This window comes from Neolamprologus multifasciatus, chromosome 23 (genome assembly GCF_963576455.1).
Source record: "Neolamprologus multifasciatus chromosome 23, fNeoMul1.2, whole genome shotgun sequence".
Classification (NCBI taxonomy): domain Eukaryota; kingdom Metazoa; phylum Chordata; class Actinopteri; order Cichliformes; family Cichlidae; genus Neolamprologus; species Neolamprologus multifasciatus.
In genome coordinates, this window is record NC_140460.1 from 43,003,956 (window position 1) to 43,031,447 (window position 27,492).

General features: G+C 43.3%; 1 protein-coding gene across 1 annotated transcript; it reads right to left on the bottom strand.

The window, feature by feature from the left end:
- Positions 1-8,252: 8,252 nt before the first annotated feature.
- Positions 8,253-26,979, bottom strand: LOC146492434 (double-stranded RNA-specific editase 1-like). Its single transcript, XM_085151410.1, has 9 exons — positions 26,835-26,979; positions 24,673-25,648; positions 21,450-21,564; positions 17,159-17,327; positions 16,108-16,262; positions 15,825-15,993; positions 13,385-13,566; positions 10,558-10,736; positions 8,253-9,500 (listed from the first exon to the last, which is right to left on the bottom strand). Exons 2-9 carry the CDS (start codon positions 25,588-25,590, stop codon positions 9,324-9,326), a joined length of 2,064 nt encoding a protein of 687 aa, XP_085007536.1. The 5' UTR covers positions 25,591-25,648; positions 26,835-26,979; the 3' UTR covers positions 8,253-9,323.
- Positions 26,980-27,492: the final 513 nt, after the last annotated feature.

Sequence of the window (27,492 nt, forward strand, 5' to 3'; positions counted from 1 at the left end):
GCTGTTTTAATAACGGAGCTTACCTGTTTCATCGGTTCAGTCTGCAGAAAGAGATCAACAAGTGTTCAAAGGGCTTCAGCTCTTCTTTTGGCGTCTCAACACAACTCGGTGACCTTCGTTTAACGTATTCTTTAATCAGCCATTCACGTTCATTCACCTTAGACTTCCTAAAGTGGTTAAATTAAGTCCTTACTGTAAGTATTTCCTGTAAAAAGTCGATAAATAAACGCCCACTTAAAAATATAACTGTAATCGAGCAAACAGGCACAGACTGTGTTAGCAGCACTAGCTAACAAGTTAGCGTTAGCCCTGAACGTTAGCTTAGCAAATGTTAACGTAGTGAACAAAGAAAGCTGGTTAATTTAGTATAAGTTACCAGCTGTTGATGTACACTTGGCTAATTTGTAGACATCTCCTACAGAAAATATGCTCCTTCCGTCATTCAAATAAGTGCGCGATGATGTCACTACAGTAAACCAATAGGAAGTGGTTATTCGACTTGTTCACCAATCAGCTTACACAAAAAACTATCCGACAGGGGTTTTTTTTCAAACAAGTGTTGTTGTTCTTTTTTTTTCAACTTTATTGAAATTATAAAGCGAACAGTCAGTCATTCCAGTTCAGTTTGTACAGTAGACATACAAGGCAAATAAGAGTAACAATATACAGTACAATGAAATAAGAAGGATAAATAAATAAAGGAAAGAAAAAAAAGGGGGGGGGGGGGGAATGTGACAGACTTCATAACAACTTTGTACTTGAAAGTGACAGCTCATTCGTTAAACATTTCTGAATGAATTTCAATCTATGACAAACCTTTTTTATTGGAAGTTAATTTAAGAGAGTTTAAGTAATATTCAATTTCAATCAAAAACAAATTAAATGGTGGGGTTGAGTTTGGAAATTTACATTTATGTATATGGAATTTCCCTAATAAGATATAAAGATTGACAATGGCACATATTTTTTTTCTTTAAGTGATAATGTTCTTCCCTTCAATTTTTCAAACAAGTGTAACAAGCAAACTATCCGACAGGTGTCGTGCCAAGGTAGGTATCTCCCCCCCCCCCCCCCCCCCCCCCCCCCCCCCCCCCCCCCCCCCCCCCCCGGCTCTTCTTCTTCTTCGTCTATCTTGTCAAACTTCAGGTGCATTACCGCCACCTTCTGGGCTGGAGTGTGGATCGGAACAGCTTTTACACCTATGGTCTCATATAAATACTTATTGCTCTTTAAAAACCCAAACATTTCCATTAGTTCCTTTTAAAGGACACTTAACTGCGGCTCAGCCCCTCACTTCCTGGCTGCTAAACAGGCTTGGGAAAGAGACCTAGGCCGCTCTATAAATGGTCCAGACTGGCAGGAGAGTTGGGCCTGTGCCTCTAGGATATCTGTCTGTGACCAGGATAAATTGTTTCAGTTCAAAATTGTGTGATGTATTGATTGTGCATACATCTTCCTTGGTCTCTTGTGTTCTGGGGGCCTCTGGATGTCTGGGGTTTTGATCTCCTCCATACCTGCTTCATGCCCTGGAGGACGGGGCAGTGGCCCCCCACACCCTCTAGCAGATCATTACATGAGGGAACCTTTTAAGAAAACAAGCGCGTCCATGCTCACAGGTGTACACACGGGTGATCACACACACAAACTACACCCTTTTTGGCTCCTACCTCAATGCACACTGTGCTGTCGATCTTACGTGCTGCACAATAATGTTTAATATTTAGTATTTACTGTCATATTCCCATATATCATTGTGATGTGGTTTATTGTATTACTCTCGTTTTCTTCTGCTTGTTTTCTTTTTTCTTTCTCAACAGGTGATCCAGGTGATCGATATATGTATTTTTTTTTTTTTTTCTTCTGCTTATTCTGTTGGTTTTTGTTTTTTGCCCTTCTCCCCCGTCCCTCTTCTCAACTGTTTTTCTTCCCCTCTTTCTTTCTCCCTTTTCTTTCCCCCAGTCAAGTCTGTCCCGTATTCAGCAAGTGAAAATAAAATAAAGAATAAAAGGTGAATCAAATGGACCATTACGGCAAAGCTGGGATGGTCAATTTGGTAAAGAAAATCCGTTGGGCATCTTTCTTCGCCTTTAGACAATAATTCTGATGGCAAAAGAACCAAACGGGACAGGCAAAAAAAAAAAAAAAAAAAAAAAAAAAAAAAAAAAGATTGTGCATACATCACACCCTCTTTAAAAAGTAAAACAGATGTAAACTCCTCCCCTTTGTGTTGGAAGTGTATTGCGGGGGGGCTTTGTGCATTTTTTGGTCATGTGTGAAAATTTTGGTCTGATGTTGCAAAGGTGCTTTCAGTTATTTTCATTCCTGCTGTTCCTCTGGACCCTCTAGTTCAGCGGTCTCCAACCTTTTTTGCGCCACGGACCGGTTTATGCCCGACAATATTTTCACGGACCGGCCTTTAAGGTGTCGCGGATAAATACAACAAAATAAAACTAGTACCGGTACCAAAAAAAAAAAGATTTATTCATAACACACGTGAAAAGACCCAGGAAAACAGAGTAAACGATAAAAACGATAACAAAATAACGCTGAAAACCGATAAAAACCCTGAAAACCATTCATTTCACACCTGAGCCTCAACTCTCGCGGCCCGGTACCAAACGACTCACCCGCCCGGGGGTTGGGGACCGCTGCTCTAGTTCTTATACTGGGAGTAATGGACAATCTGGTTTTCAAAGGCAAACACAGGAGGCTGTTCCAGTTGTTATTTTTCATGCAGAAAGAATATCCTGCTCCTCTGGGGCAGGCTAGCCATCCCAACTAAGAAATCCTGGCATAACATTGTATGGACTGTATTCCCAATGAATATATAACTTGTGTGCTCAACTCCACCTTGGACTCTTTCCACAGGCCTGGGACCCATATCTACGTTGGACCTGTACTGGCATCCTCCTTGTTGCAGGGCTTTCCCAAACTGAATTAATTTGCCTGACTGTTGGTCTTACTGTGATTTGTTTTGATTCCTGGAGGGGTTGTGGTTTACCTCCTTGTAAGTGCCTCAAAACAGCCTGAGCTAAGTTCTGGTTTTCTTTTGTCTTTGTCTGTTACTATGAAAAACATCCTAATAAAAATATTAAAAACAAACAAAAATATCAAATATTGCCCTATAAACCACACCACCTGTGTCCCTTTGAAATATTTCTTTTACCCTTAATTGAACTCTATTCTTCTGCAATTCAGATTTGAGCATTAGCCTTTCCCGTCTATGTTTACCATATTCCAACATCACATGTTCAAATGTTTCCTGTGGTCCACAACGTTCACAATTCCCTGTCTCATTCTTGTTCATCTTTTTTAGTGTTATTTAAACCTATGTGACCAAATGAGATCTTTTACTTCTATGACTTCTTCTACAGTGTCCCACTGCTCTCTGTATACTATAATAATATCTTGTCCTCCAGTCGGGCCTGTAGACTTAAAAAAGGTGGGAAGAGTGCGTTCCTCAACAGGCCCAGGCCACATTCCTGTGAGGGGGTCTGTCAGTATCACCGTGTTACAGACTGCTTCCACCAACACCAGCGGCTGGCATAAAATACGATGTTCTGGCTCTGTTTCCCCGACGTTTACGGGGCCGATTGATTAAATGGTGATTTTTAGGATGGGAAGGAAATCCTTCCAAAGCTTTTAGTCTTTCTTAGTCAAACATAGTAAGGGTGAATATAAATAATCCACTTTAAGAAAAGATTTTCAGAGAACCAAACAACCCAAAACACTGCAGTGCATTTTATTTGATCATTACTTCAGTATTCATTAAATCAGGGACTTGACTGTATTTGTATATATTAGACACATGTTACATGCTTAGCAGGTAGACCTCACACATTTGGCCTCGAGGGGTCAAAGTGAACAATCTGCAACCAAAGCAGCTCACCTGTTAGTGGCACATGGAGAGGAAAGATTCAAGCACAGAGGGGTCAGGTTCACAGGTGCGCAAAGATGGGCGTGTCTTCAGCATTAAACTACGAACAGCAGGATTCACATTAACATTTGTAAAGAGTGAAAGTAAATTAGTTAAAAATGGCCTCTGTTGGTTGCAGTCCGTTCACATTCTCCTCTGAGGCTTGAGATATAAGGTCTACTGAGGTATATTACAATTCTAAAAGAACAGCAGGAATCCTGGAAAAGGTGGAATTTCACAGGTTTAACTGGTAGTAAAAAGGACTACATCATCTGTGCCAACACCACGTCTACAACCAGACATGCTGGATTCCAGAAGTATTGTGATTTACTGCCTCTGTAGAAATGAAGATGTTGGTTTAGTTGAGCTTCGCTGCACAAAGGTTGGTACTCTAGTGTAAGAGGGTTTGTGTAGGAGAGAAGTTTCACTGCTTATGTTGCAGTTAATCTAGTTAGTGCTACGTATATAGATATCTGCAGCAGTCTTCCAAACGAGACAGTTAAAAACTGCAGGACTTAAAGGCAAGGTGTGTACAGTTTGTGACATTTGGGAGCAACTCCTCATCCTGAAAGGCAAGCAGCCGTCTTCAGCAGTGCTGAAGGATCACGTACACTATGGGAGACAGAACATGACTTCAGATGATACAAGACTGAGAACTTGTTTGAGCTGACTGATCATTCATAGTGTTGGAGATTAAGAGTTGAGTTCTAATCAAAAACTGGGCTTACGCCCGGGTCATTTTTTCAGAAGTATGGGGTCCTTTGGAGTGTAATTTGTTAGTTAGATGCCTGACTGACAACTGTATGAAACAAAAGCAACACACGAAGCACAGAGCGCACCGTCGTAAATTCCCCCTAGTTTTGGTATGATCCGAGCTCAGGCACTGGGCGACTGAGCACAGCACCCATGTGAGCGAGAAGCTGCTGCCTGTGAATTTGCTGCAGACAAGGAGAGCTGAAGTTTGAGCAGGTACCAAAGCAAATCATTCGTACTGTACAAATAATGTAAATATGACGGTGAATCACACAAGATTGATATCAAACTGATCACTTGGTTGCGTTACTTGCTCTTCGAGTGAATCAACAAATGGAGAAATAAAAAGCTGAACAACAACAATGCTGATTTTTTAGAGAGTCTTAGCTCACATTTCATATTTTCAGTTGTTTCCCTCCACGGCTAAACAAACTCTCTAAACCGGTTTCAGTTATGTACTGATGAACACAACGATGGACATGAGGAGCTTCTTTCAAAGAAAAAACTCATTTGTTATTTTATATATTATGCTTTGTATGTTGTTCAGTATATTTCTATGCAAAACGAGAAATTTCAACACACAGCAGTATATTCACAATAGAAACCAGATATTTACACTTTAGGGAGAAAACATGAAAACATTTTTTTTTTACTGTTAAACATCAATTTAGAGTAAACTTGTTTTGCTTTAGATAAAATTCCAGTCTGGTTTTAAACCTCACCACAGCACCGAGACAGCCCTGAGAGTTTTTAATGACGTCCTTGTAACTGTTGGAGAGACATTTAAAAACCCACCTGTTTAAGCCTTCCAAACAACTTAGTTTTTAACTTTACCCGGTTCATGCTTGTTGTCACGTCACCCTTTGTATTTCTTTTGCTGATAATTGTATTTCCTGATCCTTTACTGCTGTAACCCCACAAATGTGGCTCGTCTGTGAAGCACTTTGATGTACCTGAGACTTTTAAATGTCAGAATAAAAAGAGGGAGCTTTCATCAAATGTAGGAGCACATATACACTAAGTTTATTAATTAATATGAAAACTCCAGACGGCTCCATTCTGAGCTGAAGAAGCTTCTGATTGGTTCGTAGAGTCCATGTGAGTAAACTGGTGGCACAGCTGTGGATGCATATAAGGCAAAACACAGAGTCTGTTTCTGTGACATGGGAACATCAAGAGATGTCAACAAAACACCAGGAACAGAACTGTGGAGCTCCATAAGTGTGGCTCAGTTTGAATACAATTTGGTGCCATTTACAATTGAGAAATACAGACGATTACTCTCTTTACTCTTAAAGTTAACCAATATGTTTTTATATTTATCTAAAAACAATCTAAAAACATCTAAAAACAACAAACAATTAAAAATGTGTTTTTATCTGAAGAGTAAATATCTGGTTTCAACTGAATATTTGATGATGTGGGTGTTTGGCTTGAATGTCAGCACAGAGAGAGAGACACATGTTCGTCAAATGGTTGTTTGCCAAAACTCATCAGAACATGTATCCAGTGCCTAGTGTAACTTTTTAGATACCATTTGTTACTTTTCAAACTCTATATTTATTAAGTTTTGCAGGCTTGTTTGCACAACAAGGCTAAATAATTATATAAACGTTTCTGAATCTAAATAGTGGACTTTGGTAGAATTAAAAATAAGTGTCGTGCAGGTCTGTGATGATTTTTAGTGCTGCTATCATCTAGTTCTGATTCTGTCTTGGTTAAATCCTAAGTAGTCCTGATTTACTGTTGTAGTCCTGTTTTACTTCTGGATCAGTTCTGGGTCTGGTTCAATCAGGGTTTAGTTCCTGTGTCTTGATACAGCCTGACTTTGTTCTGCCTTACTGCTTAATTACAAAACTACAAACCGGATTCCAAAAAAGTTGGGACACCAAACAAATTGTGAATAAAAACTGAATGCAATGATGTGGGGATGGCAAATGTCAATATTTTATTCAGAATAGAACGTAGATGACAGATCAAAAGTTCAATCCGAGAAAATGTATCATTTGAAAGGAAAAATATGTTGATTCAAAATTTCACGGTGTCAACAAATCCCAAAAAAGTTGGGACAAGTAGCAATAAGAGGCTGGAAAAAGTAAATTTGAGCATAACGAAGAGCTGGAAGACCAATTAACACTAATTAGGTTAATTGGCAACATGATTGGGTATAAAAAGAGCTTCTCAGAGTGGCAGTGTCTCTCAGAAGCCAAGATGGGTAGAGGATCACCAATTCCCACAATGTTGCGCAGAAAGATAGTGGAGCAATATCAGAAAGGTGTTACCCAGCGAAAGATTGCAAAGACTTTGCAGTTATCATCATCAACTGTGCATAACATCATCCGAAGATTCAGAGAATCTGGAACAATCTCTGTGCGTAAGGGTCAAGGACGTAAACCCATACTGGATGCCCGTGATCTCCGGGCCCTTAAACGACACTGCACCACAAACAGGAATGCTACTGTAAAGGAAATCACAGAATGGGCTCAGGAATACGTCCAGAAACCATTGTCAGTGAACACAATCCACTGTGCCATCCGCCGTTGCCAGCTGAAACTCTACAGTGCAAAGAAGAAGCCATTTCTAAGCAAGATCCACAAGCTCAGGCGTTTTCACTGGGCCAGGGATCATTTAAACTGGAGTGTGGCAAAATGGAAGACTGTTCTGTGGTCAGACGAGTCACGCTCCGAAGTTCCGAAATGTGGGACGCCATGTCATCCGGACCAAAGAGGACAAGGACAACCCAAGTTGTTATCAACGCTCAGTTCAGAAGCCTGCATCTCTGATGGTATTGGGTTGCATGAGTGCGTGTGGCATGGGCAGCTTGCATGTCTGGAAAGGCACCATCAATGCAGAAAAATACATTCAGGTTCTAGAACAACATATGCTCCCATCCAGACGTCATCTCTTCCAGGGAAGACCCTGCATTTTCCAACAAGATAATGCCAGACCACATTCTGCATCAATCACAACATCATGGCTGCGTAGCAGAAGGATCTGGGTACTGAAATGGCCAGTCTGCAGTCCAGATCTTTCACCTACAGAGAACATTTGGCGCATCAAAAAGAGGAAGGTGCGACAAAGAAGGCCCAAGACGATTGAACAGTTAGAGGCCTGTATTAGACAAGAATGGAGAGCATTCCTATTTCTAAACTTGAGAAACTGGTCTCCTCCGTCCCCAGATGTCTGTTGAGTGTTGTAACAAGAACGGTAGATGCCACACAGTGGTGAAAATGGCCTTGTCCCAACTTTTTTGGGATTTGTTGACACCATGACATTTTGAATCACCATATTTTTCCCTTAAAATCATAACTTTTCTCAGTTTAAACGTTTGTTCCATGATTTATGTTCTATTCTGAATAAAATATTGACATTTGCCACCTCCACATCATTGCATTCCGTTTTTATTCACAATTTGTTTAGTGTCCCAGCTTTTTTGGAATCCGGTTTGTAGTTTAAGGTGTCCTGCATATGTGATATTTATTTTTTTCCTATATGAAGCCATTCTTTTTGAACAAAGCTCAAAACAGAGCCTATTAATCTTTCAGTCATTTCTACCCTCACTTCATTTCCTTTGGCTGCTCTCACACAGTGGCTCAGCTATGCTCCAATCCCTCCATATTGTGGCCAATCACATGCGAGGATATAGGATAATATCATTATGTGAAAAACAGAGAGGGTGACGCGACAGTCAAGTGGAGCATGCGTCTGTCCTCTCAGTGAGTGAGTGAGACAGTAGACAGCGGTGAGGAGGGCTGTGTGAAAGCAAAAACACATAAATATGCCTGAAACCCGTAAACGAAGCAGCATCTGGCTGCAGTTTAAAGACTTTTGACTCTGTCTTGGTCTCGTCTCGACTTGGTCTTGGTCTCGATACCCTCTGGTCTTGGTCTTGGTCTCGGATTAGGCGGTCTTGACTACAAGTCTAATCCAACTTAAGCCAGACTGAAGAGTCACAGACTGCTAGAGTGCTTGTTTACTGTGAAGAAAGATGGGATTGAAAGATATTAAAGTCTGCCCGGCTTACCCTTCATGAAAAACTGAGCTAGACTGCAACACTCTGCAAATCTTGCAATTTAGAAATCCTGGTGATTCAAAGTGTTCACAAAGGTCTTTTCTGTCTTTTTTCCCCACTGGGACTCAGGAATTATTCTTCATTCACGTTTCAGTTTCTGTAATTGATACGAAATTGACTGCAAGTAATTAAAATATCATAACTGTTCCAACATTTACTTGGTTGTGAACATGGCAGTGTAAGCGTGCCCAGGCATGTTAAACCACCATGCATAAAAATAAAGTTGATAAACAGACGGTAGGTGTGCTTACCTGAGAACAGAAGATGCAACGACACATTTTTCAAGCAGATAAGACATACGAGTGTGTGTATTAGACCTCAGAAAGAAATGCTGTGTCCTTGTGAGTTTAGTCAGTGAGAGATGTGCAGCTCTGATCATTAGAGCTCCCAATACAGAAAACAAAGGTTTTCATACTTGATTTAGCATAACCATACCTGAGAACTAACAGTTTACGAAGTTACTGCTATTCTCAGTCTGTTTTTACATTTACCCTTCGTATGAAGTTGTATAATTGACTGAATATTGACCTTTAACATGTAGTCCAGGCTAAGAGGGAGTAGCACAATGCAGAATGAGGTACATCAGCTGGAGAGGGCAAACTGGTCCTGCTCTATAGGCTTCTTTATCCACGCGCCCAGTCCAGCATGGTGGAAGGCCCTGAAGAGCGTCTGCTTTGCAGAATGATATTCCTTTGCTGCCTGTTTGGCCTCATGGTAGCTTCTGAGTCTCAGCGTTCTGATTCGCAGCATGGAGGAGAGCTATGGTGTAATGGAGACAAGCCTTCACTTAGACAACAGCAACAATGTGCAACAACCAGGACTTTTTAAAAATACATCTTTTTGGCAGTGCAGGAAGAGAAAAGGGCCATGGGTCGGGCTCGCGCGCAGGCTTTCTGGCCAGACCTCCTGCTCACACACTTTCATTATTAATCCAGTCGTTAAGTCTGACGTCATTAGCCGTAACTGGGCCCAAACTCCGCTGCAGGTCACGCAATCACTGGGGCATCACAGAGAGTTAAAAACTGTCTAAACTCTTTCATCTGTAATAAAATGATCAGCGTTGCTGCTTTACCAGGTGTAACAATGAAGTTTAACATCCAGGTATCCATGACGACAGGATTTATTACATTTAACAGAGTTAGAAGTTAGCAGGAAGTTAGCTCGCTAGCTTCCACCTAAACATGATATAGCATGTTCTGACTGAGATTTCTGAAACATTCAAACACACAGCTCTGCTGTCACCTCCAACATAAATGAAGACAGAAAACTAAACAGCAGTGGCGTTTGTAGGGTTACTGAAGTTGGACTAGCTGGTATATAATGATGTGCTACGTGACCGCTAGCGCGACAAAGCTATCTTAGCATAGCATAAACAGTAAAGCTGGAGGACTTGATAAAAGTTAACGTGAGGGTTCCCGATGGTTATTGCAATCGCATGGCAGGATGCTGTAAACGGACCAAACTTCAGCCAGGAGAACAACTGAGATAATCCATCCACAATACGAGGTTAGTCATTCATATACTGCTGCATGGGCTGTAGTTACACCGTAAGGGTTTAAAAACTGAGCTTTAAAATGATTAGCGGTAATAAAAACCGAGGCCGACAGTGATCACTGACTGTTTTTAGAGACTCGTTGAGATTAAATAGAACAAGATAAAAAGCATTAAAACATGTTAAAAACACAACAGCCTTATTCAATGCAGACTACTTTGGGCCCGGAAGCAGGATTCATCACGTCATCACTTAAAGACCGGATAGATACAGTATGCAATCTCACACTACAGTACATGCATTGACAAATCAGCACTGTGTTACCTTGCAGTGTAGATTCATCCATCGGCTGTAGAGGGCATGTTTGCAAAGCCTGGAGGGTCGACCCAGATCATCTTTCCCAGTGGTGGCATTGATCAGCTCTAAACCCTTGTCCCCCACCGTCCAGTTCACACTGAAGTTTGGAGCTTTTCCTGGCTGACGGGCCTCTGTGTTACTTATTCCTGCATATTGGGCACATTAAACTATTTTAAAAAACATGAATGAGATAGCTGTTTGGCTGTACAAAAGGCCGAGTTTCAGAGTCGGCTCATTGAAAACACCAATCCAGTTTTAGGGTGCATTATTATTATAAATAAACACTTGATCGTGAGCAAAAACGGTGTGTGTGTCGCATACTTCACAAGTGGTGCTAAAACCCAGTGTGGGATGTCTGACCCCCACGATGCGTCGCCCACTCAGGCTGTGCAGTTGTTGGCACAGATGCTGGCGGAGTTGGCGACGATGTGCCGGGACCAGGCCGTGGCCCAGCGGGAACATCTGATGAAGCTGCAGGAACATTCAGACCACCAGACCAAGGTCCTGGAGCAACTGGTCAAAAGGTGCTGCATCGCCGAAGTCGCCGCCTCTGTTAGTGGTGATGCCCAGGATGGGGGACGGTGACGATCCACAGGTTTTTTTGGAGGCGTTCCGTGCCAGTGGCTGCGAGCGGAGTGGGCCCCGCGGCTGATCCCACTGCTGTCTGGGGAGGCTCAAACGGTGGCCCTGGGCCTGCCGCCAGCCTCGTGGAGCAGCTTCGACGACGTGTGCCGGGCCGTGTTGGACCAGATGGGCCTCACCCCGGAAGACCATCAGCGGTGGTTTGAAGTGGGGTGCTCGACCTAATTAAAGAAAGCTGGGAGGATGTCCGAGCCCCGCAAAAAGACGAGATTCAGTACGTGTTGGACCTGAGAGCGAAACTCCACACTTTGGGGAGGTTATCACGGGAGAATTTGCTCCAGGCTCAGCAGCGTCAGCAGCTCCTGTATAACACAGGGGCTAGACTCACCGGGAGACAAAGTGCTTGTATTACTCCCTTCTTCTAGCTCAAAGTTACTTGCCAAATGGCAAGGCCCCTTTGTGGTCAAACGGCGAGTGGGGGACGTTGACTATGAGGTTGCACGAATGGACAGGGGAGGGGCCACGCAGATTTATCACCTCAACCTGCTGAAAGCATGAAGGGAGGCTGAGTCTGCTTCTCTAGTGAGCCTGGTTAAGGAGAGAGATGAGTTTGGGCCAGACGTGCCAAATTCTATCATTCCCGCCTCCCTCCATTGTGGTGACCATCTCACACATGTCCACAAAGCGCTGCAACAGCGCTTTGTGGACATGTTCTCCCCCCTGCCCGGCTGAACGTCTCTCATTGAGCATCATTTTGAAACACAGCCTGGCGTGATGGTGCGTTCATGGCCCTACAGGCTCCCTGAACACAAAAGGCAAATCGTTCAGAGGGAATTGGCCGAAATGCTGAAGATGGGAGTAACAGAAGAGTCGCACAGCGCCTGGTGTAGCCCCATCGTTCTCATGGTGAAGAAGGATGAGTCTGTGTCGACTATCTAGTGATGAGTCTGTGTCGACACCTCATTCACTATAAAGTGAATGAGGTGTCACAGTTCGATGCTTATCCCATGCCCTGGGTCGACGAGCTCCTGGACCGGTTAGGCACGGCCGGTTTTTTCACGACACTGGATTTAACCAAGGGCTACTGGCAGATTCCCTTGTCTGCAGAGTCCAAGGAGAAAACCGCCTTCTCCACTCCGTACGGTTTGTGCCAGTTCGTCACGCTTCCGTTCGGCTTGTTGGAGCCCCGGTCTCATTGACTGGGTGCTGCGTCCGCACGCTGCGTATGCTGCCGCCTACTTGGATGACGTGATCATCCATAGTGACATCTGGGCGGAGCATGTGCAGCGGGTGGCCGCAGTCCTGGAGTCCCTGAGGCAGGCGGGGCTCACGGCCAACCTGAAGAAGTGTGCGGTTCGACGGAGGGAGGTTCAGTATTTGGGGTACCACTTGGGGGGCGGGCAGGTGCGTCCACAGGTAGAGACCGGCCCGTGCTCTACATTAGCCGGAAGCTGTCCGAGCGGGTGAGGCGGTACATTACTGTGGAGAAAGAGTGCTTGGCTATCCGGTGGGCAGCCGACTCCCTTCGCTATTATCTCCTGGGGCGCTCATTCACCCTCTGCTCGGACCATGCCCCGCTGCAGTGGCTCCACCGCATGAAGGATGCCAACGCCCGGATCACCTGATGGCATCTGGCTTTACAGCCCTTTAAGTTCAAGGTGGTCCATAGGCCAGGGGCGCCCACAGCATGAGGGGGTGGGGGGGAAATTAGGTTCGGCCAGACAGCTCCCCGGCCTCAGCTGTGCGGTGGAGGTGTGTGGCGGAGGTGTGGTCCCTGGCGTAGCTGTGTGTGTCGCATACTTCACAGTGTGGATTTGAACTTTTAACTGTATTTTGTACATTTTACTAATTATTCTAATAAAGACCCCCACGGCCGTGAATGCCATCCACACTACTGGCCCACTTCACATCAGAGTGGGCTGTACATGGCCCATGATGTAAAATGGGTTTGCTATCAATGCTGTGTATTGTACACAGGTTCAACACACGTGAACACATTTTGCCAGCCATTTTCATTACCTCATGGATTATTTTACTAATTAATTGGCAACCTTTCAAATGTTAAAAGTTAAAACAAAAATTATATCTCTTGGTTTGGGAATTCTCCATAAAATCTGTGAGCAGGACCTGGTTTCAGATTATCAGAACAATCAGGTCTGAATGAACAGATCAGAGAAATCAGTGAACTGTGGAAAAGTGCAGTGCCTCTCACCACTGAGCAGTGGCCTGTTCAGGCTAAAGGCCTGTGGTAGCTCTTCAATCTCAGTAATCCGCTGGTACATGGCTCTGGAGAGGTGGTCGGCATGGTACAGGCTGCCCAGGATGATGCTGGAGAAATAGATGGGCTCAGTAAAGTAGCTCAACAAAGAGCCTTGAAATCCGACAACGTTCCACCTGAAGGAACAGAGTAAAATCTTCAGAGAACAGAAACAAAGAAATAAAGCAGATTAGTACACAGAGGGGTCTGCTGCTGTTAGTGTCCTCCTGGATTCAGCCTCGGTACACATCAACAGGATTCCCACTGATCTCTTCTAAAACACTTCAAACTAAAGTGATTCTGCAGAGCTGGTTTTAATATTTAGGACAAACGATAGTACAAGGCTATAAATACGAAGATGGAGTGTTAAACTTGTGCATTTAGACGACAGCATAGACAACGGCTAGTAGAAATGACTTCACACCAAAATCTATTTTGCCTATTCGACGACCTGTGCAATCAAAATTCTCCTCCTCTGCCTTCTTCTTCTTCTTCGCCGCCTTCTTCGCCTTCGCCACCGCCTTCTTCGCCTTCTTCTTCTTTGCCGCCTTCTTCTTCTTTGCCGCCTTCTTCTTCTTCTTCTTCGCCGCCTTCTTCTTCTTCTTCTTCGCCGCCTTCTTCTTCTTCTTCTTCGCTGCCTTCTTCTTCGCCTTCTTCTTCGCCTTCTTCTTCGCCTTCTTCTTCTTCTTTGCCGCCTTCGCCTTCTTCGCCTTCGCCTTCACCGCCTTCACCGCCTTCACCGCCTTCGCCTTCTTCTTCGCCGCCTTCGCCTTCTTCTTCGCCTTCTTCTTCTTCTTCGCCACCTTCTTCTTCTTCTTCGCCGCCTTCTTCTTCTTCTTCTTCGCCGCCTTCTTCTTCTTCTTCACCGCCTTCGCCTTCTTCGCCTCCTTCTTCGCCTTCGCCTTCGCCGCCTTCGCCTTCACCGCCTTTGCCTTCTTCTTCGCCGCCTTCTTCTTCTTCTTCTTCACCGCCTTCGCCTTCTTCGCCTCCTTCTTCGCCTTCGCCGCCTTCGCCTTCGCCGCCTTCGCCTTCTTTGCCTTCGCCTTCTTCGCCTTCTTCTTCTTCGCCTTCTTCTTCTTTGCCATTAGCTCACTCTGAATTAATAATGGATGATGACAGCTGAGCCCATTTCATTTAAGTTTGCCTGGCTGATGTTATCTCACGATGTGGAAGCATAAGATGCTTGTTCATCGTATTCCCAGAGTACTTTATTTAATAAAACATTAAATAAAACCATCATGGATGTACTTATATTACATATCGTATCGGCCCAGCCTCTCAGCAGTGCCTTTTATAATTTTCTTTCCAGCCACAAAGGCCACCTTAGAAAGTTAGTAATTAGGGCACATATCATATTGAAGAAGGTAATAATAATAATAATAATAATAATAATAATAATGGATTGGATTTATATAACGCTTTTCAAGGCACCCAAAGCACTTTACAATTCCACTATTCACTCACTCTCACATTCACACACTGGTGGAGGCAGCTACAGTTGTAGCCACAGCTGCCCTGGGGCAGACTGACAGAAGCGAGGCTGCCATATCGCGCCATCGGCCCCTCTGGTAAAAAGGGTTAGTCCAGTATGTTTATAAATGCTATGTTGAAAATCCCTTGCTCAGCTAAAAATGAACTTCAGAAATTTTTGACAAAACTCAAATTTATATGAGGGGGTGGGGAGGGTATAATTTTAATGTTATCTGTATATCTGTGAAGGTTCTCAGTCACCCAGGTCATGGTAGTCTAAGGAGTTCTGAAAGAAAAGCGTCTGGACTTCTTTCAGTTGCTTGAAGACGTTTCACCTCTCATCCGAGAAGCTTCTTCAGTTCTAGAACGAAGCATCTATGTCCACTGTGAACAACCATCTTTGAACAGAGGGCGGGGCTTAACACACCAACTGTCTGCCATCTATAATCCAGTTTTGAGATCCTTCCCAGACGCCTTAACGCCCACTCACATCCTGGGCCATCTGACCTCAGGAAATCACATGATAGGGTGGGGCCAGGTTTCACAGTAGGTCCACCCGAAACCTTAGCTGATTGTGACCCACGCCGATTTTCACACCTTGCCTCGTGTGATTAGTTAGTGGATCATAAGGGCGTCCATGACCCTCTTGGGGGGACACTCCCATAGGGCTTAAAATCTGGTACTCTCCACCAATTTTTCTTAGAATTGAAGAACTTCTCAGATGAAACGTCTTCAAGAAAACTTAAGTCCAGACGCTTTTCTTTGCAAGCTCCTTAGATTGTTATCTGTACTTTCATACTTTACAAAGATCATATAAAGGGCCCAGGTATAAGAGCTTTTATGCCCTTATACCTGGCCATAAAAGCCCCCAGGAAATGACAACATGTGAGGTTGCTAATCACCATGTAACAAACAAAACAGACACCTTGCAATCTTGTCGCTGCAAGACATGGTAAGCAGCCTTTCTCCGTGAAGAACACCGTCCCATGTCTTGATGGTGTTACTGGAGTGCACAGGTATGGTTCCCTCACCAGACTCGATTTTAGTGCGCAGCTGCCCACGGGCCTTTCTGTTGGGATGTCCATCTCCCGGATCTGACACAGGTAAAAAGTCACTGACGACATAACCTTAACCTACATATTTTCAGGCAAAAAACAAATAGTTTCATCACTATGGATCTATTTCTAACGATCATAATAATCACTTACCGTCCACTCCACCTTCATGAGGTGAAAAGATGCGAGCATCTCCACAGGGGGAGGTGCTGATATACAGGTGGAATTGGATATTTTCCTTTACTCTGAAGCCTTGACTGTTATCACACCGCATAAAAATGGATTTCTGATGCTCTTCTTCACTGTTACTAAAACAGAAATGCAGACAAAAGGCTGGTAGGCTAGCAGTGCTTTCTGAAATTCAGAATGGCTGGTTGACAGTAACTTGTTAAAACACCAGAGTGGTGTGGAACAGTGTTTGCCTCCTTCCTGATTTAATATTTTTTCCATTTCTATTACACTTAAATGTTTCAGATGGTCAAACAAATATAAACATTAGAAAGAGATAACACTAGTAAACAAACATTTGGTGTTTATTATTAAGGGGAAAAAATACAGACCTACATGGCCATTTGTGAAAAAGGTATTGTTCCCCCCTCGTTAAAACATGACTTTACTGTGCTAGTCAAAGTTAAGTCAAAATTTAGTCTAGTCAAAGTTTTGACCTGAAACCGGTTGAGATGCTGTGGCATGACCTTAAACAGGTGGTTAATAGTCAAAAACCATCGAATGTGGCTGAAATACAACAATTATGGAAAGTGGGCCAAACTTCCTCTGCAGTGCTGTAAAAGAGTTATTGATAGTTATTGCAAATGCTTGACTGCAGTTGTCGTTGCTAAGGGTGGCCCAAAGAGTTGTTTGGTTTCGGGGCCATCGCCAATCACTTTTTCCACACATGGTCATGTAGGTTTGGATTTTTTCCCTTAATAATAGACACGTGTACTTGTGTCATCTTTGTCCAATATTTATATTTCTGTTTAATGATCTGAAACATTTAGGTGTGACAAACATACAAAAAAACAGGAAATCAGCAAGGGCCCAAACACTTTTTCACACCACTGTACAAACAGTCAACAGACCCACTGTATTTAGTTCTTTTGAATCAGTAAGTGTTACGTTTTAAGGGTAAAGACTGGTTTGGTAGACTCAGTTCTATGTACAGTGTTTGTAGGGAGCACTTTGAAAGTAGGTGGGAGGCTTTTACCTGAGGAAGTACTCCAGCTGGGAGTACAGGAACCTAACGAGAGACCGACGAGCTACAATCTCTGCATGGCAGTCATTGAGGGCTAAACCTCGGTTACTCGTGTATTCACGACCGATGCACTTTGTCCCTGTGGATACGCAAATGACCTGAGCCTCCTTCACATCTGCACCTGGATGGGGAAAACATTGCACTGGTTCATAAGGTCCCTAACATCTTGTCACTTCAGCCGAAATCAATTTGACCGCTTCAACTTCAGCATATTTTATTATCCTGAACATTTAAAATGAATAGTGTCTGGAACAGTTTTTCTTCAAGGAGAGATGTCCTGCTGAGAAACTTTTTTTCTTTTATCTTTCCACATATCTTATCTTCCATTCTGCATAATAAGTATACCTGTCCAAACATGGCCCTGTCTCCCTCCGCTTACCCCAGCCAATTGCTGCCCGTACCTGAGCCTTGTCCACCAGAGGTTACTTCCTGTTAAAAGCTGTTTTACCTTCCTACTGTCACCAAATGCTTGTTTATAGGAGACCAGTAAGCTCCAGTATGAAGAGTTGGACAGCATCAGGCCCTGACATGATTCATGCCGGCTGAAGGAGCTGCCTGGACTCCACAAGCGTCTGGCAGCACAAACCAGCTGATCTGGAACCACATAACTGACCATTTTCTCCTGACCCATTGTCTGCAACAGAATGCCAGTTTCCTTCCTGAAAGATTCAGCCTATTCATGAGCCCTTCAGTACAAAATGAAGCTGAGCTCCCAGGATCTAGAAAAGGTTATCAGTGACTGATTGCCTTTCTTGGACGTCACTCTAACTGGTATTATGGACAGAGCACTATTTTGCTCACCGGCCCCAGTAACACCACTGCTTTGCACAGCACATGAAGGACCGTCATCTGGAGGTTCTCCCTCTCCTTTAGTTTGCGCTGAAACACTTTCCCTCTGCTCAGAGTGGATATGTAAGAGTGTGGGGTGTTTCTGTTTACAGACTTCACACAAGAGACGTTTCCTGCAGTCCTTGCTTCTGTACCCAATGCGCAGACAACCAAAACACACCATTCTCTTTCAAAAAAGATAATCTTTCCCAGTGCAACTTTCTTTCAAACAAAGGACACAAATCCAACATATGCCGTGCTCCACAAAACAAGCAAACCTTGGTCACAACTGAACCACTCAAACGCCTCAACACTGGCTCAATCTTCCCTTCCACCTTGGCCACCGTAGTAGCAAAACTACTCCTCTTAGCCTTAGGGTAAAACTGAGACTTATCATTCCTCGCCTCTTTTCTGATGGCTGTTGGAGGATCCTTTATGTCTCCAAACAATGGGTCACTTGCGATCTTCACTTGCCTTTGACAAACTCAACAACATCGCTAAAAACCACTTTACGTTGAAACCTCTCCTGCAGATCGCAGACAACATTCCTTCATTTATCCCTGAGCTTATAAGGCAACCTTTTTATAACTGTTTGCATATTAGCAGAGACATCCAACTCATGCAAGGACTCAATGTCTCCCATTGCATTACAACATTGCCTTAATAAAAACCCATATTCCTGCAAAGCCTTCACATCATCAGATTTTATAGGTGGCCATTTACTGACCCTTTCAATGTAGGCAGCAGCAATTTTCAGCGAATTGCCAAAGTTCTCCTGGAGCAAAGATTTAGCTTTAGCATATCCATACTCAGCAGGCATATACTGACAGCTTCTGACCATCTCTCTTGGATGGCCTCTAGTGTATTGCTCGAGAAAATATAAACAATCCTTAGCACTGTGAGCTTGACTCTCCACCATGTGCTCAAAAGCTCTCATAAATGTTTGATATTGCAAAGGATCACCATCAAATAACTGAATGTCACACCTTGGTAGCAAAAACAGAGACTGCTGCTCAGCCAATAAAGTTGTAATTTCATTTTGTTTCTTCAAAACTGTGACTAGATGATCATGACCCTCACTACCTTGCCCTGTGTGTGTAAGATGTTTTGATTGTGCGTGAGACTGCGACATCATCCGAGTAGTTGGAACTGCACCTGGAAATACTTGATGTAACTTCGTCTCCATCTGTTCCAATGAAACGACCTTAGGCTGAAAAATATTTTTAACCTTGGGCCTCACATCCAATACATGCGCTTGATGATCACTTGCATCAACACCCTGATATGGTCGCTCTGGTAACACAGGTTTGAACGTCGGAGCATTAGGATTTAAAACGCCTAAACTCCCCTGCTCTCGATCTAAATATGAATTCATTCCATCAGATTTACCATTAACAGCACTTGAGACTCGGGACATTTCAGAAGCTTTTAAAACATTCACCTTTGCTGCTGAAGCTGCTATTTCCGTTTCTAAGTCAAGCAGCTCCTTTCTTTTCTTAAGCTGTGTTTCTTGTTCTTCCAAAGCATGTTTTTCTTTCAACAACCTCTGTCGAACAAGAAGGGCAGCCATGTCAGCCTCTGCCATTATGCGTGCTGACAAGGCAGATGAAACCATTGAGCTACTGAGTGATGATTTACTTTTCCTACAACTTCTATTTCCAACATTAGAGATGCTATCACTTTGATTAACATCATCTATCGCAGCACCTTTACCAACATTCCCGGTGTGCCTAGAAGCACCAGAACCCTTTCCAGCAGGTAATACATCAGAAGAATCAACACCAGGTGGATTTAAATGTGGCAAATCAAGCTCAGACACCTGATTTTTACTCTGAGGGTTTCCCTTTGCATCATGAAGCCATTTCTTTATCTCTTCCATAAACTCAGTATTATGTCCTTGCACACCTTTGAACCAAGCAGTTTGTTTTTCTTGCTCTTCTTGAGGAAGCAAAGGAAGCAAGGTTTCATGCAGATGAGTTGTCTCATTAAGCAACACAGACAAATTCTCTAACTGAGCCTGAACAGTGGAAACATTATCTTCAGATTGCTTTAATTCTTTAATAACCTTTATGACATTTTTAATTGTATTAATCTTAGTGTGACGTTCTGTTTGCAGCCTTTCAATCTGATTCTCCAAAGCCTTAGCAGTCGGTTTCAACTGTCTTTTCTTTCCATCCACATCAACACATTGCATTAATTGGTGTGTCTCCATTTTTCTTCAAAACATTACAAAATCCAAACGCTGAACTGCACCTTTGACACACATTCCCTTCAATAAACCTTGGACACACACAATTAACAGGAGCAATATCCCCCACTAATCTGCCTATTAAACCTAACTAACTCAACCTAGTCTTCCGTACATACTAGCGGTGGGTATTTATGTACCTCCATGCAGCTTCTCTCCTCCTGCTACCTCCAAAACCCTATCTCCACAGAGACTGTGTCAGCTCCCAAACAGACAAAAAACAAACTAAAAACCAGCAACAAACAACTTAAACATTGAATTCAAAATCCTGCTCCTCACATACAAGGTCTTAAATAATCAGGCCCCATCTTATCTTAATGACCTTGTAGTACCATATCACCCTATTAGAGCACTTCGCTCTCGCTCTGCAGGCCTACTTGTTGTTCCTCGAGTATTTAAAAGTAGAATGGGAGGGAGAGCCTTCAGTTTTCAGGCCCCTCTTCTGTGGAACCAGCTTCCAGTTTGGATTCAGGAGACAGACACTATCTCTACTTTCAAGATTAGGTTTCAAACTTTCCTTTTTGCTAAAGCATATAGTTAGGGCTGGACCAGGTGACCCTGAATCCTCCCTTAGTTATGCTGCAATAGACGTAGGCTGCCGGGGGATTCCCATGATGCACTGGGTGTTTCTTCTTCACTCACTATGTGTTAACAGACCTCTCTGCATTGAATCATATCTGTTATTAACCTCTGTCTCTCTTCCACAGCATGTCTTTATCCTGTCTTCCTTCTCTCACCCCAACCAATCACAGCAGATGGCCCCGCCCCTCCCTGAGCCTGGTTCTGCTGGAGGTTTCTTCCTGTTAAAAGGGAGTTTTTCCTTCCCACTGTCGCCAAAGTGCTGCTCATAGGGGGTCATATGATTGTTGGGTTTTCTCTGTATGTATTGTAGGGTCGACCTTACAGTATAAAGCACCTTGAGGCGACTGTTGTTGTGATTTGGTGCTGTATAAATAAAAGTAATTTGAATTGAGTTGAACAAGTACGCGTACCTCACTATAGATCTCCTGCAGATTTGGTTGGGGGTTGGTGGCATGAGCCTTATGTACACATTTAAGCTGCTGTGTAAGCACTTTTGGAAACTATCTGAACGCTGACAGAACTCGGAGCAGCTGGGATCAGACGAGCAACCCTCTAATTATGAGATGACCTGGGCTACAAGAATACCTGCTGTCATGACAACACCTGCCAAGACTTTCCGTTGAGCATGTGGAGCCCTGAAGTTATCCGTCAGTTTGCTGAACTTATCAATAACTAGATGAGAGACGGCATCTGCCAGGACCTGAGGAGTGACACACAAGTGCAAATTATGTGAAATAAGACATAACAAATATCCAACCAACAATTTTAGAGAAGCAACTGTTATTCAATTGTATTTAACAAACATTAGCAAAAGAAAATGTTAGTGAAGGAGGACAAGAAGTTACTAAAAGCAGCTTAAATCCATATTTCAGTATATCATCCCTTATTTCATTAAGGAATGCTGCATGACTGTGGAAGCCAAGCAGGGATGTGAGTAGCTTCAAAAAACACCCAAATCCTTTAATTCAACAAATGACTTGGAAAGGCTGGTTTAACAAAGCACAGTGTTTGAATAGCACACAGAGTTAACATCGCAGCTTTGCTGTCATATAGGAATTAGAAGCATGTTTAAATAGCTTCTCAGATCATGGAAGTTCTCTCCTAAAGCTATCATCTTCAATCAGCCTTAGACAGCGTGGTCATGAGCAACGAGGATCTGTCCATGATCAATACAGCCCACTGCCTCATTCAACTCAGGCGGTAGTCCAAAATCCTCACTCTTGATTTCTTTTTCTCATATTTGTCACACGTACATGGTTCAGGTAATCACTTTAAATCTCATTAATACAGGAATGGATTTGCTGCACAATCACATCCGTATTCTCCAAACGTTGATTCTGTTCATCTGGATGTTTTCAGTGGGAGAAACGTTTCATCATCATCAGGTGACGTCTTCAGTCTCAGCCGTCTGCAGGTTTCAATCTTATAAACAGGACATTTGCATAATGACTGAAACCAGCCCACTGAAGGAACAATGGGCTGGGAGGTCAGTTCCTTAATCTTAATTATGCAAATTCTCATGACCATTGATCAACAACCACTGATCAATAACCATGAGTCCCATTCACAGAGAGTTGGGGAATGGCTGCAATCACAGCATTGTAAGATGGTGACAGATGTACCCTCAGGCCCCTCCTCCATTCAGAGATGGTCTTTCCCTCCTTGACTCCGCCCTCAAACCAGCGTTCCTCCCTGTCCAGGATGTTACATCCTCATCATTGAAAGAGTGTCCACTGGCCTGTAGGTGTAGACAGACTGCAGAGTCCTGGCCTGACGAGGTGGCTCTGCTGTGTTGTAGCCAGAGGTTGTTTGGTTTCCCTGATGTATAAATCCTGGCAATCCTCCTATGGCGTTATTTTTGTGCCACTATTCTGAGCGCACGTAAAAAAAAATGTGCAGGTGCAAGTGTTGTATTTTGAGGAGAAATTTATTTTGAGCGAAGAAAAGCTGAATTTGACTGAACAAAATTCATTCCTGCGTGCAAAACATGTATTTCAGTGTTTGCTGTTATCCACACACACACAACAGCAGCCCCTCTCGCTCAGTTTTTGCATTTGCGCTCGCTCGCAGTGTGTTGCTCGCGCTCTCAACATTTCTGCCCGTGCACGCTCAACTCTTTCTCTACACCGTTATATTTGTGCCACAAAACCAGCCAATCACAGAATTGGATGCAAAAAAATCTGATTGGCTGTTTTGGTCTCCAATCAGCTCAAAATGAAGAAATGCAACATCCCAGAATGCATTTGGTCCAAAACTCAAACGGCGCAGTGGCGGAGGAACACAGAGGGGCAGAGTTTGAAATATTACTCTGTCTGTGTCACAAAATAAACTTTAAGATATTTTCATACGAGAATGTTTCTGTGTAAACGTCAAATATCTGCTCGATTCATCAAGACATCACATATTTGCAAAAGTGCTCTGATGTTTTCAGAGACGTCTGTTACCCACCAGCTGACCGGGTCACTCGGGTTAAACATAATATAAAAGGCTGAACTGACAAAAAATCACCGACTACACCACCAGGTGTTACAGGAAAAACCATAAAGCCCTTGAACTAAAACAAACGCTGCTGTGACAGTGACGTACACTGTCTTGTTGGTATGATTTGTATCACCTTCATGTTTCCAAACCGATATCATGAGCAGCAGCTTTTACAGCAATTTATTTTACGTGCACTCAGAATAGTGGGATAAAAATAATGCCATATCCTCCTGCACTTAACAGCGTACACTGTGTTACTCTGTTTGTGTCGGGGGACCCGATCCTTGGGGTGGACCAGTTTTTAGCGCAGCGTGTTTTGGGGTTTTAAAGCCACAGAGACACAGTGTTTAGAAAAAATGCGTCTCAGCTGTTGTGACACTCCTGACACGTACGGAGCCTTTCCAGCTTTGATAAAGTCCAGCTGGGATAACCACATTTACTCAGGGCCTTCTTGATGTTGTTCTGCCTCCCTGGTTGCTGTGTCTGTGGGGATGGTGTTCGCTCTGTGTTGTAGGCCTAAGGACACATCTTTCGTCATCTCACAATGCTGTGATTGCAGCCATTCCCCAACTCTCTGTGAATGGGACTCATAGCCATTAATCAGTGGTTGTTGATCAATGGTAGTGAGAATTTGCATAATTATGATGAAGGTGACCTCCCAGCCCATTGTTCCTTCAGTGGGCTGGTTTCAGTCATTATGCAAATGTCCTGTTTGTAAGATTGAAACCTGCAGTCAGCTGAGACTGAAGACGTCACCTGATGATGATGAAACGTTCCTCCCAAAAAAACACCACGTCCAGATGAACAGAATCAACTTTCAGACATTTACTCACCTGGATGACTGAGCATGCATCGAGACACATCCGTGTTCCACTTTTCCATTGTTTCTGGTTAAAGAAAGGGGCTCTGACAGAGTTCAAGAACTCTGTCAGAGCATCGCTGAAGTTCATCAGAAACCCCGGCCAGCAGATTAGATAAAGGATTTAAACATGAGCTAAGATCAAATGCAGAGTTACGGTCAGCGAAGCACCTCGAAGAAACTGTTGTTGTGATTTGGTGCTATTTAAATACAACTGAATTGAACGGTCTTTGCTGCTGGTCCCAATGCACAGACATGAATAATTCTGGCCCTGTGTATTAAAGAAATCCAAAATAAATACAAACTTGTGCACCCAATTCTTGTTTTTTAAAGTTATTAAAGATGCTGTATGATTATCTCACCCCCACCAATGATGATCTGAAACGTGACAAACATGCTGTCATCAGGAAGAGGCCACGTCAGTCTGTCAGTGAGTCAGAAAGACAGACTGATGTTTTCCATGCTCACCTGTGGCTGGTGGAGCTGCAGTCCCTCTCTGGGTATTGGCTGTCGTGATGGTGTCTGGTCCAGCTGTATCTTAAAGAGAGCAGACAGAGCAGCTTGGGCAGCCCGAGTCTTGGCCAGCTTCTTATTGCGCCCAGAACCCTGGAAATTCTCCGAGTCTACCGTCACCGACATGACAAAGTTCTTGGCGTGACTCTCCCCGCTTTCTGACACAAAGTCATACTTGAGGCCTGGACGCACCTCATTGAGAAACATGACAGGATTCTTGCCAGCTGTTAGGGAGATGAAGGCAGAGGGTGCTGGAGGTAAGGGAGACTGTGGCAGGTTTGGGACAGGAGAGGATGCCAATGGGTACTCTATTCCCAGTGAACTGAAGAAACTGGTATTGGAACCAAGGTAAAAAGTGTCTTCTGTAGGGTTGAATGTCTCCGATGCATTAAAGAGCATATCTGGAGTGGCGTGGTCCGAGGTGAAGTCCGTGTGAGCAGACAGGGTCCGGCCCATGGCCACATGTGCTTCCGATGCATTGGGAAACTGGACGAAGGAGCACAGTGCCTTTTCTGCTGCGCTCAGCTTAGCCTTCTTCTTGGTAGGACCCAGACCTTCAAACACCTGCCCATTGACCTCCACATTCATCTCAAAGACTGGTGCATGGACCGGCCCAGTCTGAGAGAGGAGCTTATACTGCAGCCCCGGCTTGATTTCGTTCAGCTGCATAAGAGCATTTTTGGGCAGTATGGGCCGAGGGGCTTTCTTGCGCTTCCTGGGCCTGTACCTGCAATTGGTATGCCCGTTATTGCCCTCTTCTAAGGGACGCTTCCTCCCATGCCTCGCATTCCCACTGGGGAGTCGAACAGCCTCAGCTGCACTTCCTTCTTTGCAGACGTGGTTGTCCAGGTTCTGATTTTCCTTAACGCTCATGCTGCATGAACCTGCAGTGCCCAGAAAGAGTAACTCACCATGTCTTTGTTGAAGGATCCTGTAAATGTAAAATGTAGAGATTGCTTTATCTTGAGGATGTAGATGGTTAACATTTAATACTTTCCTCAACATGGAAAGCTTAACATGTATCTCATTACACATTACTCACTATGTATCTTTCCTGAAGTCTTTCTCGGAATGATTTTATATTTTGGGAATACAGTAAAGTTGGAAAGAAAGTGACTTTAAGTTTTGTGAAGACATTTCACCTCTCATCCAAGAGGCCTCTTCATTTCTAAAACCCAATGGTGGAGAGTCACAGGTATTTAAACCCTCGTTGTCCCTGCACTGCTTCGACCTGGATGACTGAAAACCTACATAAACAGTCTGGGAGCACACATCACAAGGCCCGGTCAACAAAGCCAAACTTGGTGCCAATTGTCATTTATAACATCCTCACGCAACAGCTTAATAGGTTACTCTGTCCAGTGTTACCTACAGAAAACATTTCTATAAAATGCAGGATTCACCTTATATATATATGTAGCAACGGTTTTAAGGAAATGTGGTTACCAGAGATTAGAGTCAGCAGCATCTGAACAAATGTGGAGTAAACCCATAATCGCCCCTTCTGTTTACAGACTATTGTGCTTAAAATGTTATCTTATTTAACAGAAATTGTATTCTAATTACTTTGTAAATTCTGGATATTTGGCCACAAAAAACCTAAACTAGTGACTTTTGTATCCAAGTCAATGTTTGTTTAACTCTCATCATTCACCCACAAACTGGGTGTCGTCAGGCCAGGACTCTGCAGTCTATTTACATCTACAGGCCAGTGGACGCTCTTTTCAGGATGAGGATGTAACATCCTGGAAGTGTACGCTGGAGGAACGCTGGGCTTATACAGGACAGGGACAGGATTACTGCTGTCTAACACGAATAATAAAGTGTGTACTACTTCTGGAACGTAACTCTTAGGGGTCTTTAGAGGGAACTTTTCTTTAAGAGCAAGGGAACAAGCATAATCTGCCATCACATCAGACTGAAGTCTCATAGTAGATCAATCCTAAAAAAAGCTAAAGATGATACATGTTCTATGTGAATATGTGGGATATTTAAATAATAATTGTGTTTCCTCATGAAATACCTGGACATATATTATGTATGATTCATTTATTTTTATATTTCAAATGAAGACTTTATCGTTAGCAGGATTTGAAACAAAGACATCAGTGACTCACTCATGGTTTCTACTTTGTGTCCTCCAATGATGAGCAGCCCTTCACCTGCAGGAAACAAAGTTGAGTCAGATATGTTGCAGGTGTCGACCATTTCTAATAAAAAATGTAAATATTGGATTTGGTGGAAGAGTTTTTTGTTTTTTTCATTCATATCGTCTATAGAGTCGGGTCGTCAGCAGAACTTCAGGCCAAACTCAAGCAGCAGTGCAGAGGTGGGCGGAGTCAGAGAAGAGGGCTTGTATCAACTCCTATATGGTTATGGTTAAAAAGACATTGGACTGTATAATTACTCCTCTTTGTTATATTTTCAATCTTTCATTCCACGCTGGCGTATTTCCTGACAGAATGAAAGTGGCAAAAGTGATACCTCTGTATAAAAAGGAGAGAAACACAGTTTTAATAATTATAGGCCAGTGTCACTTTTATCACAGTTTTCTAAAGTACTTGAAAAACTGTTTGTGGAAAAACTTGATAGCTTTATTGGAAAACATCAATTACTAAGTGAAAATCAATATGGATTTAGGAAAAACAGATCAACAGCATTAGCATTGATGACTACTACTGACGATATTTCATGTGCAACAGATACTAATAAATATACAATAGAGGTATGCAGGAAACAAAGTTGAGTCAGATATGTTGCAGGTGTTGACCATTT